The 17,182-nt window shown below is 55.2% G+C and overlaps 5 protein-coding genes across 5 annotated transcripts; 2 read left to right on the forward strand and 3 right to left on the reverse strand.

Moving 5' to 3' along the window:
• Positions 1 to 791: 791 nt before the first annotated feature.
• GCG54_00006877 (Subtilisin-like protease 3) lies at positions 792 to 3,195 on the forward strand (the record flags this gene model as incomplete). Its single annotated transcript, XM_045406871.1, has 7 exons — positions 792 to 1,247; positions 1,301 to 1,642; positions 1,703 to 2,003; positions 2,065 to 2,859; positions 2,923 to 3,001; positions 3,053 to 3,127; positions 3,186 to 3,195. 7 exons carry the CDS (start codon positions 792 to 794, stop codon positions 3,193 to 3,195), a joined length of 2,058 nt encoding a protein of 685 aa, XP_045267417.1.
• A 511-nt stretch (positions 3,196 to 3,706) lies between these two features.
• On the reverse strand, positions 3,707 to 5,660 carry GCG54_00006878 (General amino acid permease AGP2; the record flags this gene model as incomplete). Its single annotated transcript, XM_045406872.1, has 5 exons — positions 3,707 to 3,746; positions 3,798 to 3,962; positions 4,017 to 5,302; positions 5,362 to 5,375; positions 5,435 to 5,660. The coding sequence occupies 5 exons, from the start codon at positions 5,658 to 5,660 to the stop codon at positions 3,707 to 3,709; spliced, it is 1,731 nt and encodes a 576-aa protein (XP_045267418.1).
• A 2,446-nt stretch (positions 5,661 to 8,106) lies between these two features.
• GCG54_00006879 (Carbonyl reductase 1) lies at positions 8,107 to 9,103 on the forward strand (the record flags this gene model as incomplete). The annotated part of the gene is made up of 3 exons (XM_045406873.1): positions 8,107 to 8,167; positions 8,238 to 8,537; positions 8,598 to 9,103. 3 exons carry the CDS (start codon positions 8,107 to 8,109, stop codon positions 9,101 to 9,103), a joined length of 867 nt encoding a protein of 288 aa, XP_045267419.1.
• Positions 9,104 to 9,274: 171 nt separating this feature from the next.
• Positions 9,275 to 10,924, reverse strand: GCG54_00006880 (uncharacterized protein; the record flags this gene model as incomplete). Its single annotated transcript, XM_045406874.1, has 1 exon — positions 9,275 to 10,924. The coding sequence occupies one exon, from the start codon at positions 10,922 to 10,924 to the stop codon at positions 9,275 to 9,277; it is 1,650 nt and encodes a 549-aa protein (XP_045267420.1).
• A 1,471-nt stretch (positions 10,925 to 12,395) lies between these two features.
• On the reverse strand, positions 12,396 to 17,182 carry GCG54_00006881 (uncharacterized protein; the record flags this gene model as incomplete). The annotated part of the gene is made up of 5 exons (XM_045406875.1): positions 12,396 to 12,698; positions 12,844 to 13,638; positions 13,688 to 14,401; positions 14,603 to 17,050; positions 17,102 to 17,182. The coding sequence occupies 5 exons, from the start codon at positions 17,180 to 17,182 to the stop codon at positions 12,396 to 12,398; spliced, it is 4,341 nt and encodes a 1,446-aa protein (XP_045267421.1).

Raw genomic sequence — 17,182 nt, forward strand, 5'->3', positions numbered from 1 at the left:
GGTTTACAGCGCAGCCGTTCTTGGTAGACTGAGCAGAGCCCTAAATGCCACAGCAGATCCAGTGACAAGCTCCTTCTTCGCTACACCGCAATCAATAACGATCATCGCACTGCCCGATAGCATGCCGTGTATAGGGAAATAAACCTCTTTAACCTTATGCACCTGACTTATTTACGTGCATCGAGCCGAAGCTCCCGATAATATGAGAATAATTAGAATTGCACACAAACCAAGACATGATTAATACTGAGTGAGCAGCTCGCTCTCTGGAGCACTGATTCCCAACCGCCCATCCTTTCTCGGCAGATACATTCTTTTATTCCTTTCTTTAGTGGTTCGTCACGATGCGTAACCACGCTACATTCATTTTACTGTCGCTCCTTGCTTCCGGCGAAGGAATTTTCGCCCGGCCCCACGATCATTCGCCTGTGCATCGACACCATGTTCGGAATGGCTTGATTTTCCCCAGGGCAGATGGCAATGGCACATCTACGAACAACACACAGGTGCCTGTGCCTGTGCCGCCACCGGCAACATCGCGCAAAGCCAGCTCGTCGCTAAATTCGGCAAGCCACACCCCATCGGCGTCCGGAAGCCACACTTCATCGGCCCCACTCTCGAGCCGGCCCCCGGCGTCGCAGACGGCATCCTCTGCGCCTGCTGCAAGCACCACACCCGCCGCGGAGAAGACCGTGTCAAATGGAGAAGTCGCAACCGGCTTGGCGATCGGCACGGTTGTCGCCGCCGGAGTCGGAGGAGGTTATTTGTTGCTCGCCGGCCAATACTTCAGCATGGCCGCCGGAAGTGTTGCGACGGTCACCGGCGCATCCGGTATCGCCTCCGGACTGAGTTCACTTTCGGGCCCGGAACCGCAGCAGGTCGACAAGCCCGAGGACCCGCCCGAGGACAACGGCGACCAGAACCAGCCCACTCCGTCTGTTCAAAGAACCGACCAGCCGTTCAGCACCTCGCTGCCGCTGGACTTGCCCACCGGCACATCGTCATTCCCGTTCTCCTCTACTTTTACCACGTCGCAAGCGTCAGCGACCTCCAGCGGAACACCCAAGTATATCATCGTACCCGACAGCAAAGGGAAGGCAACCGATTTCGACTCGGTAGAGTCTAGCTTGACTAATTCGGCCGGCTCGAACCTGGTAACTGTCGAGGACGACGAAGACAAGAGTACTCTGTTCCTGACCGCTCCGCTGTCACCCCAAGAAGCGAAGGATTTGGAAACGAAGCCAGGGGTATTTGATGTTCTGCCCGATTGCCCCGCCAACATGCTAACGCGAGAGAACAGGTCGGAGCCGTTACCGAAGATATCGACCTAGGGGATATGAACAAGCTCGTGGCAGAAGAGCCCTACAACCCAGCCGACGCCGCGGGCCCATCTGTGCCACCTCCGGCTTTGACGAAAGACCCCTTGGCTCTGGCCAAGCAGCCGCAGAAGATTGTGAGGCAGTCGGGATACGATGTCGAGACGGAGAATCCAGCGAAACCCTCGCACGAAGACGCAGGAGAACTTGCCACTATTTCCCAGGAACCTGGCACGGGAAGAGCATCTACTTTTGCATATGACGAGGTGGCTGGGCAAGGCGTCACAGTCTACATCCTTGGCACGGGCATGAACCTGAATTCGCCGGTAAGCTCTCAACCCTATTTGTGTTATCTTCATCGGCGCTAACTGGCGGGCCCACCTCAGGATATCCAAGACGCTGTTGGCACCAAGGACTTCATCTTCGCCCCCGGCTCAGCTGAAACGAAGACAGACGACGATCCCCTCATTGGATACCCCGATGGCACTTGCATGGCTTCCAAGATCTTTGGTCCCAAGTACGGCGTGGCGAAGAAGGCAAATGTCGTCATGGTCAAGTTGTCCGGAGGGAGCGGTGCGATGGGTATGATCACCATGACGGAGATGCTCACTGCGCTGGCCATGGTCAAGAACGACATCACCACGAAAAAGCTCAAGGGCAAGGCCGTGGTGAACCTCTCGTATACCAGTAAGTGAGCCCGAGTCATGCCGTGACGCTTCATGCTTTTAAAATTGCTAATGCCGAGCAGCACCAATGTCCGACCCAGAAGCCATCGCCGCATACAAGGAGATTCTCGTCAAGATGATGGACGACGACATCGTCCTCGTCGCGCCAACCGGTATCTCCAACAACAACAACGGCTCCGAGGCAAACGACCAGTACCCCGCCGCCTTCGCCAAAGACACAGCCCTCATCGCAGTGAGCGGAGTCAACGGCAAGGGCGCTCGCATGAACTGGTCGCCCGGCAGCGAGAAGGACGGCGTCACCGCAGCCGCGCCTGTCACGGGCAGATGCGCTTACAGGAATCTCGATCCCAAGAGCAAGGACACGAAGAAGCAGCAGGACATCTCGAGGCTGTACTACTCCGACGGCGTCGCGGCGGCCACCGTCGCCGGCGTTGCCGCCGGACTCATGGCGCAGGCCGAGTACAAGACCCAGCTGCAGGTAGAAGGCAAGGTTGCCGCCAACGTCAAGGAGCTTGTGGCGGGGCTTGCGTGGGTTCGCGCCGAGGGTGGTACGCCGGTGGTCTGGAACGGCGTCCGTCCGTACGGGAATGCGTGCGCGATCGGGAAGAGGCAAGAGGGCGACGCGTGCAGCGCGGCTCCAAGTACGGCTCCAACCGCGGCCCCTACCGCGGCCCCTACCGCAGCCCCTTCTGCACCGGCGTTGCCACCCAAGCCAGTGTACAACGTTCCCGGCACGTGGAAGAAGCAGTACGAGGGCGATGTCAGCTACAGCTTCGACTACACCACCTCTTCCAACTCTGCTAGTGATGGGTACACCGGCGACGACCCGTTATCATGGTGTCTAGAAAAGTGCACAAGTAAGCCGCACCCGCACGTGGTTCTATGTGACAGCAGAAGCTAATGATTGAACTTTGAAACAGATGCGTGCGTGTCTGTTTTCCTCACCCGTGTGAATCAGAAGCAGACAAGCGGGTACAACACATACTTCATTTGCAACCAGTAAGTCTCGTTGCCGCCCTCTTCTCTTCAGGTCGTCACTAACATCCATAGATATGACAAAGTCTGGTCTAATGACTATCTGCAAAAGCTATCCTCCAGTGACTACGACGCTGGGATTGCGCTTGAGTAAGTCATCCCGCTTTGTTTGACCCCAAGTACAGAACCGAAACTAACTTCTTCGCAGCAAGCTGTAGTGCGTGGGACGTTGTTTGCTGAAATGGGACATGTGTAGTACGAAGATATATGAACGAAGAAACATTGATTGAAACTAAACTCAACCATACGCTGAACTTGCATGAAAGAACAACCGCAATTGTCCCACCTATTCAGTCCGCATATTGTATTGGTGGCCGCTTCAAAACAACCTACCTATTCGACTTGATCGCGGCAAAATGTCTTAAATCCCAGGGCCCGAACCTGGTTGTGCAGTAGACATGCCATGTGGGATTAGTAACAGCCACTTGCCAGCATTCCTAGCAAATGTGAATTGCAAAAAAGGTTTTCTTCGCCTCCACATTGATTATGAACATGTGTCGATATTTTGAGGCAAGCGAGGTGGCAAAGAACAACACTTCAGCGAATAGTGAGACGATGCAATTCCCAATATTGCCCCCCTCTATTATTTTCTACCTCGGGGTATTCATCTACTCATATTGCACCCAAATTCGACCAGGCATGTCCATCTCCAACAAAGCACTGCCATCCTCAGCCGAAGAGCTTGTCGAGAATCTTTTCGAATAAGTTGCTTGAGTCAAATTAGCAATGGACCACCAGTAAAAGTACACAAAAGCCTTACCTTGCTGGCTGCTGAACGTAGTTCCGCTCGTACTCATCAATCTCGTCCTTGTTGCGGTACAAGTCAACCTCCTCGGGCTTGAAGATCCTGGTGCGCTTCCTAAATCTCAGGATGTCGAACTTGTATCCGAGATACAGAACCGGGAACACGCCAACCATGGTGTACCTACGTATTCCAGTCAGTAAACTCTACCATCCATCGGCATGTGACACTACTCACGAGAACAAAAAGTCTGGAATGTTCCAGTACCCATCCAGAGGCAGGAACACAGTGTACCCTCCCACAAAGGTCATGATGAACGTGCCAATCAGCCCGTACCACGCCGCGTACGGCTGGAACCACGCCTTGTACGGCAACGAGTCGCGGCTGATGCCCTGCGCCTTTAGAGCGCGGTAGAAGCCCAGATACGCCGTGCACATGCACGAGAAGTTAATAAGCTGCGACGCCGTCACCAGACTCACGAACCAGTCCAGCACGACGGCCGTGTTGTTGCTCAGCTGGAGGAAGCTCAACAACCCGATGAGCAGCACGGCGATGACGCAGTAGACCGGCACGCCCTTCTTGGTGCACTTCTTGAACAAGGCGGGCGCCTTGCCCTCGAGCGCGAGGCCGTACAGCGAGCGCGAGGCGCAGTAGACGTACGAGTTGCCCGCGGAGAAGGCCGCCGTGAGGACCATGGCGTTGACGATGTGCGGGAGGACGCCGATCTTGAGGCGGTTCATGGCGACGACGTACGGGGAGGCGGCGGCGCCGGGCTGGCCGTCCTTGAAGGCGGCGGTCATCTCGGGGTCGTTGTAGGGCACGAGGATGCCGACGCAGAGGGAGCCGAGGACGAAGAAGGCGGTGAGGCGGTAGAAGACGGCGTTGAAGGCGCGGGGCATGACCTTGCGGGGGTTCTCGGCCTCGCCGGCGGCCATGGCGACGTAGTCGGGCCCGGCGATGGTGAAGGAGGCCTGGATGAGGCACTGCAGGAAGCCGAGGAAGCGGCCGAGGCTGCCGGAGTAGTAGAGCTCGGCGAAGGCGCCGGGGTCGTTCCAGTAGCGGAAGCCGAAGCGGTCGCCGAGGGGGTTGCCGCCGAGCATGACGATGAAGGTGAAGATGATGAGGCCGACGATGAGGAGGAACTTGCCGAGGGCGGCCCAGAACTCGGTCTCGCCGTACCACTGGACGGCCATGACGTTGATGAGGCCGTAGAGGACGAGGATGATGGCGATGATGCCGCCCGCGGGGACGGCGTCGCTCCAGAAGTGGATGATGAGGTTGCAGGCGACGACTTCGAAGGGGACGAGGGCGGCTTCGAAGACGAAGAAGTTCCAGCCGGCGGCGAAGCCGAAGGCCTCGTCGACGTAGCGGCCTGCGAAGCGGATGAAGGGGCTTGAGATGGGGAGGTAGGTGACCATTTCGGCCATGCTGAGGGTCACGGCCAGGATGAAGGTGCACCAGATGCTGAAGGCGAGAAACAAGCTTGCGGGCCCGCCGTTGAGCAGGCCTCTGCCAATTTGGACCTGAACGAGGCATGTGAGACTGGGTGATGGGACTGGAGGAGCCAGACATTTCAACGTACATAGAGAGCGGTACCTATTTGTGACATGTCAGTCTTGAGATCGTGCAGTTCAGTCGGGGATGTGGAGACGTACCGATGGTGCCTCCGATTCCAATCAGTTGAATGTGCCTAGATTTCAATTTGCGATGCGTGTGATCCTGCTTGTTTCCAGAATCGAGCGAAGAGCGGAAGCCGCCGTCGAACGGCTCGCCGTAAGGCTCTCCGACGGTTTTCTCATCAACATGCCGGTCGTGGTTGGCGTAGCCGTAGCCGGGCAGATTGTCGCGGTCCCCCGCGCGGTCAATGCCCGTGGACGACATGATCGGAGATGTGGGGATCGGGGCCGGTTCGGTCGGCGTGGAGGATGCGCTACTCAATCGGAGCGACCTGGAGAAGAACTGGTCTGGCCGATAGGAGCTTGCTGTAGTTCGAGTAGTAGACGGGTATTTGGGGTAGTGAACAGCCTTCGTGAAGCCACGAAACGCGCGCTTCAATTACCGAATGGCTTTGAGGAGGAGACAGAAGAACTGGACTTTGAATTCCATATGGCTTTGCGCGGAAACGCTGGCGACGCCTCTTGGTGTTCGCCTGTGGAAGATACCTGCAGCACAGAGAGTTGACCGAGAAAGCAATTGAGCAGGAAGAAGGACGAGAGAGCCAAGCTGGGCCTGCGCAGCGATACGGGGGACTGCAGATCCCTTTTAAGACAAGCACCGAAAATTCCCAGAGATCAGGGACCAGAGCACCGCAGCGTCGCAACGTACACAAAGGCGGGATAGTGGGGGGAGGGGGAGGGGGAAATGGTGAAGCTGCAAGGAAGCGGGTTCTCCAATGGCGAACCATCCTCGACATGGTAAGGGCACAGGCGGCGCACGACTGGGGGAGCAGAGGACGGGGAGGGGACGAGGAGGAACCCATGCTCTGTGAATGGCTACAGGAGAGTGTCTTGTTTGCGGATCAGCGAGCCGTACGATTTCTCCTCGGGGCTAGGCAGGTTGCAGACAGCAGCCCGAGCACATGTCGATTTTAACCTCGCAGGGTCCAGGCCCGTTGGGTCAAAGTTTTGCGCCGGAATTATTCCCAATACTTGAACTCTGCATCTCCTCGCTGCCAATGTCGGGAAACAACTCAGGGTTTCCCTTTGCGTTGTGACGCGAGAGCCCCTGGTGAGTGACGACATGGGGCGCTCAAGGGGAAAGATAGCGAGGCAGATAACGAGTCTTGTTGGGAGCTCTCTCTCGAGCAGGGAATGAGAGCTCGTTGCAGCGCATGCTTCTGTTGGTGCTGTTTTGGCCGCAGACGTCAAAAGCGGACCACGGGGAAACAGAAACGCAATCAGCCAATGCCCATTCGCTGCCTGCTTCTTTCGGGCGAGATACCATGTCGCAGTGACAGCCACAGGCAAAGAGTCTCAATCCAACGTAGCTATAATAGTCTCACGACAGCAGCAGCTTATTCGTCGAGGCGTTCCGGCGCATCGGTGTAGCCGGTGCATACCAGAATGCGACACCACGCGGTGAGACGCGCCAATTCGAAGTCCAGTTGGATGGGACGGCCGATGCAGAACGAAGAGACGATACAGCCAACGGGGGGCTTCATTTACGGATTGCGTGCTTCGTGCGGGTGAAGGCGCCGCTGCAGCTGCCGTCGCCGCATGGGTGGCACGTCCGGTTATTTGGACCACATACGGCATCCTAGTGCTTTCTGTGTTGGACCCCATTCCCTGTTATCTGGTCAGAACAGAGATGATGCTGTGGCCAAGTAAGCGAAGCTTTTCCCTGGGTAGAGAGACAAGGAATGCGGCGTCCGGGACAAGACGGCCATCTGTGGCCTTGGCTCTTCGCGGGGGGCGCATTTCCTGTCGAATCTTTTCCTCCGACCATGTTCATCAAGGCGGGCGAGGCATTGTCAGCTTGCCAGGTCAGCTGCGCTGCTGAAATGACGGGGGATTCGCGTTGCTCGTAACCAGGAATCCCATTCCTATTCCCCAATTGCGTTACCGTAGGTTTTTGATTGCGGCTCTTGGCACCTTGGCGGCGAGTTGAGGCCAATGGCGGACCCAAGTCACAATCGCCTCTACGTCACGCTATCTACAAGCGATATCCTCGCGATTCCCCCGGCAGCGAGTCTTATTGGGCAGTGAACGCTGGGTGACTCCATCGCTGACAGAGTCCGGCTCGGTAATTGGTGATCGGTGCGAAGAACGCGGCAGAATCAAATGTACTATGTAGCTTCCTCTTCAGTGTTACTACATGTTGTTTGGTCCAGAACCATGAGGTTGTTCTCCCGCGGTTAGGCACCCAAGAAGCTGGCGGAATTGAGTTTCTGTGGCTTCCACCCGGGCGTTTGTTCGACCGAACAAGGGGTCAATCGGTGTCGGGCCGTGGATGGGGCGTATTCATTGCATCCGCTTACATAGGGTAAGAAATAATCGCTCATAGTTGGACTCCAAACATAAGACAACTCCCCAAATTGCAATGCCGTGGAATATGATGAGGTAAGTCGTGGATGAGAAAGAACAAGAGACGAACCATCTTTGGGACGGCGCCACCTGTTTAGTGGGATTCAAGCCACTGTGGCATCCACCACCATGAATCACCACTGGATCGGGTCCACTGAAGAGCTCGTTTGCCTCCTGCGCTTGGTCCCGTTTTGACCTCGAGGTCCAAAACACCAGTGCCTGCTCTTCTGAGTGAAGCCATCAAGAATCACGAATTTCACCAAAACACTGTCCATCAAGACTTACAATAATCCGCTCGACTCAAAATGTCCTACGCTCGTGTCGGTGTGGTAACTGGTGCCAACAAGGGCATTGGATACGCAATCGGTGAGCTGCCCCAAGCTATTTGATGTCCATCACGTCATCGTCCAACTGACTCTTCCCAACCGCAAACAAGTACGACAGTTAGCACTGCAATACCCAGCATCGCACTTGAACAGCGGGTCTCTGCTCATCTACCTGACGGCCCGCGACAAATCTCGCGGCGAGGAGGCCTTGGCCGCCATCCGCGCTGATGCAGACCTTAAGCAGGCCAAAGCCCTGGCCACGCACGGCGGCCTCGCCGATATCAAGTATCACCAGCTGGACATCTCAGACGCCAAGAGCATCGAGGGCTTGGCGGAGTTCTTGAAGAAGGAGCATCCCGACGGCGTCGACTTCGTCATCAACAATGCCGGCATCGCGATGCAGGGTTTCGGTGAGTGGTCCCTGTCAGGCACATATCTCACAACCCTCCCGGCTAACTAATGACATCTAGACTCAAACGTGGTCAAGACCACGATAGGCTGCAACTACTACGGCACCCTCAACGCAACACGAGCCTGGGTCCCCATCCTCAAGCCCCAAGGCCGGATCATCAACGTCGCGTCCGTGGCCGGGTCCCTGAGCAAGTACTCTCCCAGGATCAAGGAGCGCTTCCTGGCTTCGCAGACGGTGTCGGATGTCACCAGATTGATGGAGGACTTCTCCGCCGCCGTTGAGAAGGGCAATCATGAGCAGGAAGGGTGGCCGAGCGCGGCGTACGCTGTGTCCAAGGCCGGCGAGATTGGGATGACAAGGGCGATCGCGAAAGAGCTGGAGGACAGTGGCAGCAAGATTTTGGCCAACTCGTGTCATCCGGGATGGGTGGTGACATCCATGACGAGAGGCAAGGGGACCAAGACGCCTGATCAAGGCGCGCAAACGCCTGTCCACCTTGCTCTGGCGGATATTGGAGGAAAAAATGGGGAGTACTGGTCTGATGGGAAGGTAGCGAACTGGTAGGAGAGGTGGATGGTTAAGCCCGTAATTTGTGAGCGCAATTGAACTTCAGATGATTATTTGTACATCGGCAAACATTTTCCTTAGTCTTGAGATGAATTAGCTACCGAATTATGAAAACAAGAAATTCGTCAGGTGGCACTCGTAGAGCTGGGACAAACTTGGAAAGCCTCCTTAACTATCATCCTCGTCGGAGTACGTCTCGTCATCAGAGTTTGTAGACGACACATCATCCTCGGGCTCCACGTAAACGAGGTCCTCCTCTATGATTTCCTTCCAGCCGGGCAACGGGGCATCAGGCTCCCAGGCCAACGGGTCGGGCCTTTCCAGCTCCTCCGTCCACTGATTCATCGTCCATCCCCGGTGTTCGTCGACAATCTGCTCAACGCTCCACGGATCTCCGACGTCGAAGTTGCATTTCACGACGGAGGTGCCCTCTGCAATATCTCTTAGAGCTTGCGGCCAGTTGTCGAAGGCCCAGTCAGGCGCAGGGTGACCGCATGACTCTCCTTTCCTGCCAAACCAGGACAAGGCTGGAAGAATACCACGGTCGAGAGATTGATTCCATGCTTCCTGCCAAGCCGCATCTCGCTGGATAATCCGTTGGAAAACTTGCGTGCTTTGCCAGGGAACGGGCTCGCCATCCAAAACCAGCGAGAATGCCCCTGGAGGCATGCCTGCGGGTTCGAGGGCCAAGGCTTCTCCAACCCAGCTGGAGACGTTCGCCGTGACCTGCGCCGAATCCATAGCCCAGAGCGTCTCACGGTTTGAATCCATAGCCCAGGACACGTGACGGCACTTGGCTTTGTACCGCGACTCCGGGGACCAACGATAATATCCGTCGCGCTGGAATGCATTCCTCCACAAGTTGACCCGACGTTCCACGCGAAGCAGAGGGTTCTCTTGGCACAACGGAATCAACCCCAATGCGTGACACTGTGGATCCGCCACCGCTTCCCGATCTTCTTCCAGAACCACGCGGCGCAGTTGCTTGCGTATGCTAGGAGGCAGAGACTGCAGAACGTGAATTGCAGCTGCTGCGGCCGAGAAGCGGTAGTTTGTACGGTCCCGGAGGCGTGTGACCATTGACACAAAGTCCGAATCTTCCATCTGACAGGAACTCAAATACTGCATGTCTTGCATGGACGGGATAGCCCAGTGCTCGATATTGCAGCGGACCACGAGAAGCGAAGGTATGTGGGAAGCCCACCTCTCGTGATTCTCATACCAGTAGCGATCAAGCCGTTTACGGCCGGTTTCAGATCGAGCGATGGCCAAGAGTGCGTCTTTCTGGAAAGCACGGTAGACTGAGGGCACCTCGCCATACGCCCCCCACGTGTGATGCGCTCTGCCTTTTCGCACCATTCGATCAAGAAGCTGGCTGAATTGAGGGAATTTGGCCTTAAGCTGCCGACATGCCTCGGCTGAAATAGCGTGACCAGCGAACTTCAGCAATCCCCTTCGGTCGCCGTCGAAGCGTCCCACCATCAAGCTGTGAAAACGGGCGGCGAGGATGCGAAGCTCAGCCGAAGTGAATGTCGAGAAAGTGACTGTGTTGGTTCGTAGGGCGACACCGCTCATTTCTTGCGCCACAAGCTTGCAAGTGTAGCTCAGGTTCAGATCGATGGGCTGAAGATCAGCTCTCTGCAATATGCCAGAGACATCGAGGCTGGCGGAGTCGGTTTCATCGCTGTACTGGTTCAGTATTTTTTCCACAAGCTTTTCAGGGTTGCAGGTGTATCCGCCTTCTGCAACTACGTAAAACTTGTAGATAATGTCTCGAATCTCGCGAGGAAGAGAAAGAAACCGGGGTTGGGGGGGCATTGTGATGCGACGGGGTCGGCAAGGAGGATGAGAGCTCCCCGATGAGATGGGTGACAGATGGACTGAGTGCAGATGGGATGCTACTTATTTGTACCCCGTGCATGTCTGCCTGACCGATAAGGAGGGCAGAAAAGGCCACCAGCTTCGCCCAAACTCTGGCCTACCGACATGAGTCAGACCCCAAGTAAAGGGCGATGAGGACCTTTTGGGACACCCTCAAACTTCGGCATTGGGACAGAGACAGAATCCTCTCCTCTCCTCTCAACTCCTGTCACTTACGTCATAACCATTAGGGAAACTTCAGAGTAGGTTATGTAGTAGTCATATTTTCATCTTCTACCCTTTGAGCCCAGCCACATCCAATTTGTGGAGGTTTACGCCACACTATGAAAATTCTGTTTATACTTTGATAGATGCCTACTAAGCATCGTGATGCTGTTTATGATAACCAGGAAAGCTTCGATCCAGGTTCGCAAGAATCTTCAAATGTTAGCGCATGTACACAATAGCTGAGAGGAGAGTCTCACATTGTCAATAACCTCAATGGCCTGCAGATGACTCACTGTATGAGGTTATATAGGAGGAAGAACATGGGTCTGTTCTTCGGGTTAGGTTAGCTGTCTGAGATTTAGTCACTAGAAAGCGCAAACTTCATACCTTCCTCTACCCATCAACCATCCCTGACAAGATCAACTCATCATGATTAAACTAGTCAAGATACTCGTCACCAACTACGCAAAACGTCAGTTATCTGCAGTGTAATAAAGGGGAACAAGTTACTCACATCAACAAACTGGAAGACGAAAGAGAAGGTCAACTTCATCGCTCTTGCGAAAAAGCATAAACGACGCGTCCGAGTCGCCATCAACAACATAAGCCCTGATATCAGATCCCTAGATAAGTCTAGGGATAAGTACCACCACCAAATATCTAAATCAATTCAGTTAATATTAGGAAAGCCCATTATATTACTGCGTCTTAGAATCAACATACTCATCTGTCGAATCGCGGCATGCCTCCTCTCCCAATCTGGCGAGGTCCGAGGCATCAAGGAGCACCAAAAGGACTGGCGAAAACTCCACAGGAAGCTCAGACATAACGAGCAAATGAGAGAGGTTCGGGAGGAGCTCAACGAGCTGGATAAACTTGTTGAATGATTAGCTCTTTGTTCTGACAGGTAGAAAAGGACAACTCACTACGAAGAATACAAGAATGAGGTAATCGCGGCGATCGCCGTGATCCTCCCCGACTATTGAAGCCGACTGGGGGAGCCAACTAAAGTCAGCATGGCTTGCAGATTGCACCGCGAGGTTGACACAGTACTCACGAGAAGCGAAGGGAGAAGGGAAAAGGGGGGGGGGATTGCAAGGGTAGCCTGCGTGCTGGCAGAGTTTCTTGAACGAGAACACGTCAGCATCATAGCGTGGAGACAAGAAAGAGGAGACACACCCAAAAAGTACACTTCAATACACTATGTCACTTCACAGTGAAAGTGCGAGTGTTTCTTCGATGGTCCGTGAATCATGTGTTGGTCCGTCCAGGCAAACTGGTCAAGACCAAAGTGGTGAATGGCCCAGGTCGAGACCGCACGGGAGAAGTCGGTGAGCAAATCATCCAGGGAGCGTCGCTGCCTGGTGTGGGCGTGATACCGAGAAATTCTCCACTTCCAAATGGGAAGATTCCTTCTAGCACTGGCTAGAGAGGGGCAGTCGAAGATGAGATGTTCAACAGTGTGCTCATCTTGACCGCAAGAACACATGTCTGTGTCGGCAAGCTGGCACGGAGAAGTTAGCAACCGGTAGTCATGGATGAAAAAGAACGCAAAGTCGGTGCAAAGCGAAAGGTACGTGGGCTGAGAGGACCAGATGCCTAACAGTGTGGAAGGGTAATGACGAATGTGGATGTGGCATTGAACTTACGTTCTTCGGGTGCAGGAAGGCCTTGAGGCCAATGTAGCCAGTCCTGCACTGGATCAGAATGGAGGACTGCGCCCGAGACAGGCCCTTGAACCGCTTGAGGTTGAAAGCGCCCCATTTTCCCTCAGCGGCAACAGGGCGGCCTCTGAGGCCGTAGGCGACCGTGCGAGACGGCCGTGGACGGTCGCGATATGCCTTCCAAAGATGCTCACTGAGGAGCGTCGCTTGTTCGCGGATGTACCGGTTGACGACTTGACTCCTCTTGCGAGGATCCATGTCAATCAGAGTGGCGTCGGCGAGGCCAGGCTTCGACTCCCGAAGCTGCTGCTCCGCCTCCTCGACGAGTTCCCTGGCGTGGTCGTAATCGATCTTGTATGGATGGGACTTCAAGAACGTCATTTCTCTCTTGAATGGGAACGAAGTGGTGTTGATGAGGTCGTAGTCATCGGTGAAAATATTGCGGGCGCGGTGTGACATGGCGACTCGCTGCAAGTAGACGGCGATTGGGTCAACGTGAAGCTCCTTGTGGAGCGGGACGGTGGGCGCCTTCTTGTAGGCACCGGCGACAGTGACCAAGCATTCGTTCTGAAGATTGTCCAGGCGATGGATGTAGGGTTGTCGAAAGTTATAGGTCGTGGAGGAGTCGTTGCCAAGCATGAACCAGGCAGGGCAGGCATAGGAGATAATGGGACGGATGGTAGAGAGGTACAGCTGCCTCATGTGAAGGAGATTCGGCCCCGAGACAGATGTCGACATGCGCTTCAGCTGGTTCAGCTTCTTGCGGACCTTCTCCTCAATCTGTTTGTAATTGTTAGAACATCTCAAGTGGTCATGAAGGGAAACTTACCTGGTCGATTTGCCATTTCCAAGTCAACTGATGGTCGACCTGAACGCCAAGAATACGAAGGCCACCTTCGTCCGTCTCTTTCACCAGGTTTTCCTCCGTCAGAAATGGTAGGTTGGGGATATTCTGGGGCGCAGACGCTGCGTTCAAATCGCCGTGGGGCTTGCGAAAGTGCATGACGTTGTACTTCGCAGGATCGAAGCGGAGACCACGAGGAGTGGCCCAGTCCACAATCTTCTGGTGACACTCCTCCAAAATGCGACAGTTCTTTTCCCAGTCATCGGTGCACACCATGATGTAGGTGTCGTCGACGTAAGAAAGGCCAAGAAGGATTCGGCTCCGGCCCAGATTCTGGCGCTGCAGGATATCCAGGATGGGAGCGGCAAACAACGCAAAAAGGATGGGCGAGAGGGGGCTTCCCTGGGGAATCCCAACATTGACCCAAAACTTCGCCGAGGTGTGTCCTGGAAGCTTGACACAAGTGCATTGGTCCGACAAGAATGACCACACAAATCGCAAAGCCCACAGCGGTATGCCCTTTTCAGCGAAAACCTTAATCAATTCCTGACGGTTGACGTGGTTGAAGGCACCCGAAATGTCGAGACCTAAGAGAGTAGTCCGCCACTTCTTGTCCGTCGTAGTCGCGCACCAGCCATTGAGGACGGTGTTGACGATCAGCTCTAGTGCCTTGGTACAACTCTTCCCAGCAAACCCATACTGTGTGGGAGGAATGAGGCCGTATTTGAGTGCGAGGCGTTGAAGATCGTCCGCAACCAATCGCTCCAGAGCCTTACCCACACAAGAAAGGAGGGCGATAGGCCGATAACTTTTCGGTAACGTGTAGTTGTGCTTTCCTTCCTTCTTCAAGACCACAGTGTAGGACTCCTTGAAGCATTCGGGGTGGTGGTTGAGGTTGACACAAGCCTTGAAGAGATGAACGAGGTAGGGCAAAATGACGTCCAGTGTCATCTTGAGGACGTCACTTGGAACACCGTCTGGGCCAGCTGCCTTGCGGCTGGGAAGCTTCCGAATGATACGGGACACTGTATCTTCATCAACCTTTGGGGGTCCTTCTTTTGCCAATGCGCGTAACAAGGCGGCTTTCTGGAAGCTATTGTTACGGTCCGGCTTTCTACCCAAGACAGTATCACCAAGGAGGCCAGCCAGTGATGCAGGCTCAGGTGATTGAGTGTTAGTAGAATCGTTGACCGCTCTTGACGATCCTGCCTCGTTGCTGCTCGATATCTCGTCAGTCCTAGATGGAGACCTTGACCGAGACTTCGAACGCGTGGTTGACAAAGGATGGCGAGAACCAAGAGGGCGGGCGCCGTTCCGGGTTCCATCGCATGATCCAGGCCGTGATCCAATAGCACTGAATGATGGGGACGATCTGATGGATTCCGGTATCGTAGCCGAACAAGGCTGACTGGCGGGAGATGGGCTCGGAGAGCCAGGGCCAGCAGCGGCAACTAGGGCAGGCTGACTGGCGGGAGATGGGCTCGATGAGGCCGTGCAAGTAGCGGAGGGTGTTGTTGGCAGACTAGACAAACTAGTCTGCTCGGCCGAAGCGATAGGGCCGGATGGCTGAGTCACAGGATGACTGCACGAACTGAGTGAGCCAGGCGATGCGCGGACGGAACATATGGATCTTGTTGATGCCAATGCTGGTATAGAGCCATCAGAGGAAGTGGAGGTAGCGACGCTGGATGTGGGGGAACCAGAGCTGGGCGCAATATCAGCTGGAGGTTCTGTAGACGAAGAACCGTCTTGCCCAGGTGGGCAAACTGTAGTCTCCTTATCCTTTCGGGTCTTCTTCTTCTTCGGCTTTGACTTTTTCCGTGAAGGAGTCGACAGAGCGTGGCCCGATGCAGCTGAAGCACGAGATCGCACCAGGGTAGGTGGCAACTCTGTAGGAGCCAGGCGCTCTTCGCTTGTGTCGGACCACATCGCGTCGCGAAAACAGCGAGCGTTCTCCTCGGAGCTTGCGCAGGCTGTGCCGTCAGGCTTCTTGAGCCATGGCATGTGAGGTGAGGCCCTGATCTTGCCGTAGAAGCGAGCCGATCTTGCCATAGCAAAAAGGCTCGAGAGGTCTTTGGCTTGCTCAGCGCTTCGGGTACGCTTCCTGACGTTGCTGGCGATACGCATAAAACGGTTGGTCTGCTTGACGGCGTCCAGCCATACCGCGTAGGCGTAGTTGTGGGCTTGAGTCCCCCTTTTCTGCCTGTAAAGGACTCGAAGTGCGTGTTCCTCGCGCAAGAGTCTCTCTTGGACCACGCGTGTTCGCACTGGAGGCTTCTGGCCAACGGGGTTGCGGATGATGGTGGGAATGGTGGCATCGATCGCGGCCTTGGCGGACACGACAAAGGCTTTGGCGAACTGGTCGAGCTTGTCGGTGGTGGACAGTTGATGCTGACGCAGGTGAGATGGATCGCCGAATTTGGCAAGGAGACGAGTGGCCATCTCTGACCGGACAACGTCGGGGTCTGCCTTGTCAATCTGGAGGACCGGGGTGTGGTCCCGATCGGGCGACACGTTGAGGACTGTCTCGAGTACTGCGTGGTCCGTGGTAAAACCACGCGGCCTCGCGACGTGAAAAAGCTCGCAGAGGTCCTTAAGCCTTTCACCGAGAAAAACTAGATCGATGGTGGTCTGCGTCTCTCCTCGCTTGAACGTGAAGTCCTTTGGCTTCAGAAGACAACGCATTCCGGCAAGTCGAGTCTCGATCTCCAGCTGCTTCGTGGCCCTATCAGAAATATGTCGGTCGCTCCAGGCCCGATGACGAAGATTGAAGTCGCCCAAAAGAATGCAATAGTCGGCGACAGCTTCGCGGAGGAGAAGGTTGAATGCGATGGTATTGCGGGTGCGATTGTAGGCGTTGAAGACTTTGATCCTGTCGCCGCCGACCAAGTCGAGGGATAGAGACGCAACATAGTGCTCGTTGGCACCTCTGTCCCACTCGACGGACCATGACGCCAAAGCCAAAGACTTGTGCACATAGAAGGCGACGCGGCTCGAGGCTAGCACTGGCACGTTGTTCTCCAGCTCGACCTCGTCCTTGGAGTTGAGTTTCGGCCAGCCATGTTGAGCCTCACACCAATAGCCGGCGCGTTCTCTCTTCGAATCCGTGGCAAAGTCGTAGGGAGGGTCCTGGATGGCAATGAAGGCAGGGGCGCGGTCCAACGACTTGACATGCTCAAACAGGTCATTGAGGCGATCCCAGTTCTTGTTGACGTTCGCCTGCAAAAAGCCGAGGCGGTCATCGAGATCTGGGGTCGCTTGCTGGTCCCTAAGGACGGCCTCAATCACGTCGTCGGTCGATGAATCTGGGCGCTGGGGAAGCACCGAGTTGAGGACGGGATATGAGATCTGGTGATCATCAGATATTGTGATACTTGTTCAGAGCCAGGCGTGACTTACGGGACGTTGTGACTGCTTTCTTCCGCTGTGGCGGGTAGCTGGATGGACGAAAGTCCGGGTCGGGGGCAGGACTCGCGTCAT

The sequence above is a fragment of the Colletotrichum gloeosporioides genome, assembly GCF_011800055.1.
Source record: "Colletotrichum gloeosporioides strain Lc1 chromosome Unknown consensus_22, whole genome shotgun sequence".
NCBI classification, from domain to species: Eukaryota; Fungi; Ascomycota; class Sordariomycetes; order Glomerellales; family Glomerellaceae; genus Colletotrichum; species Colletotrichum gloeosporioides.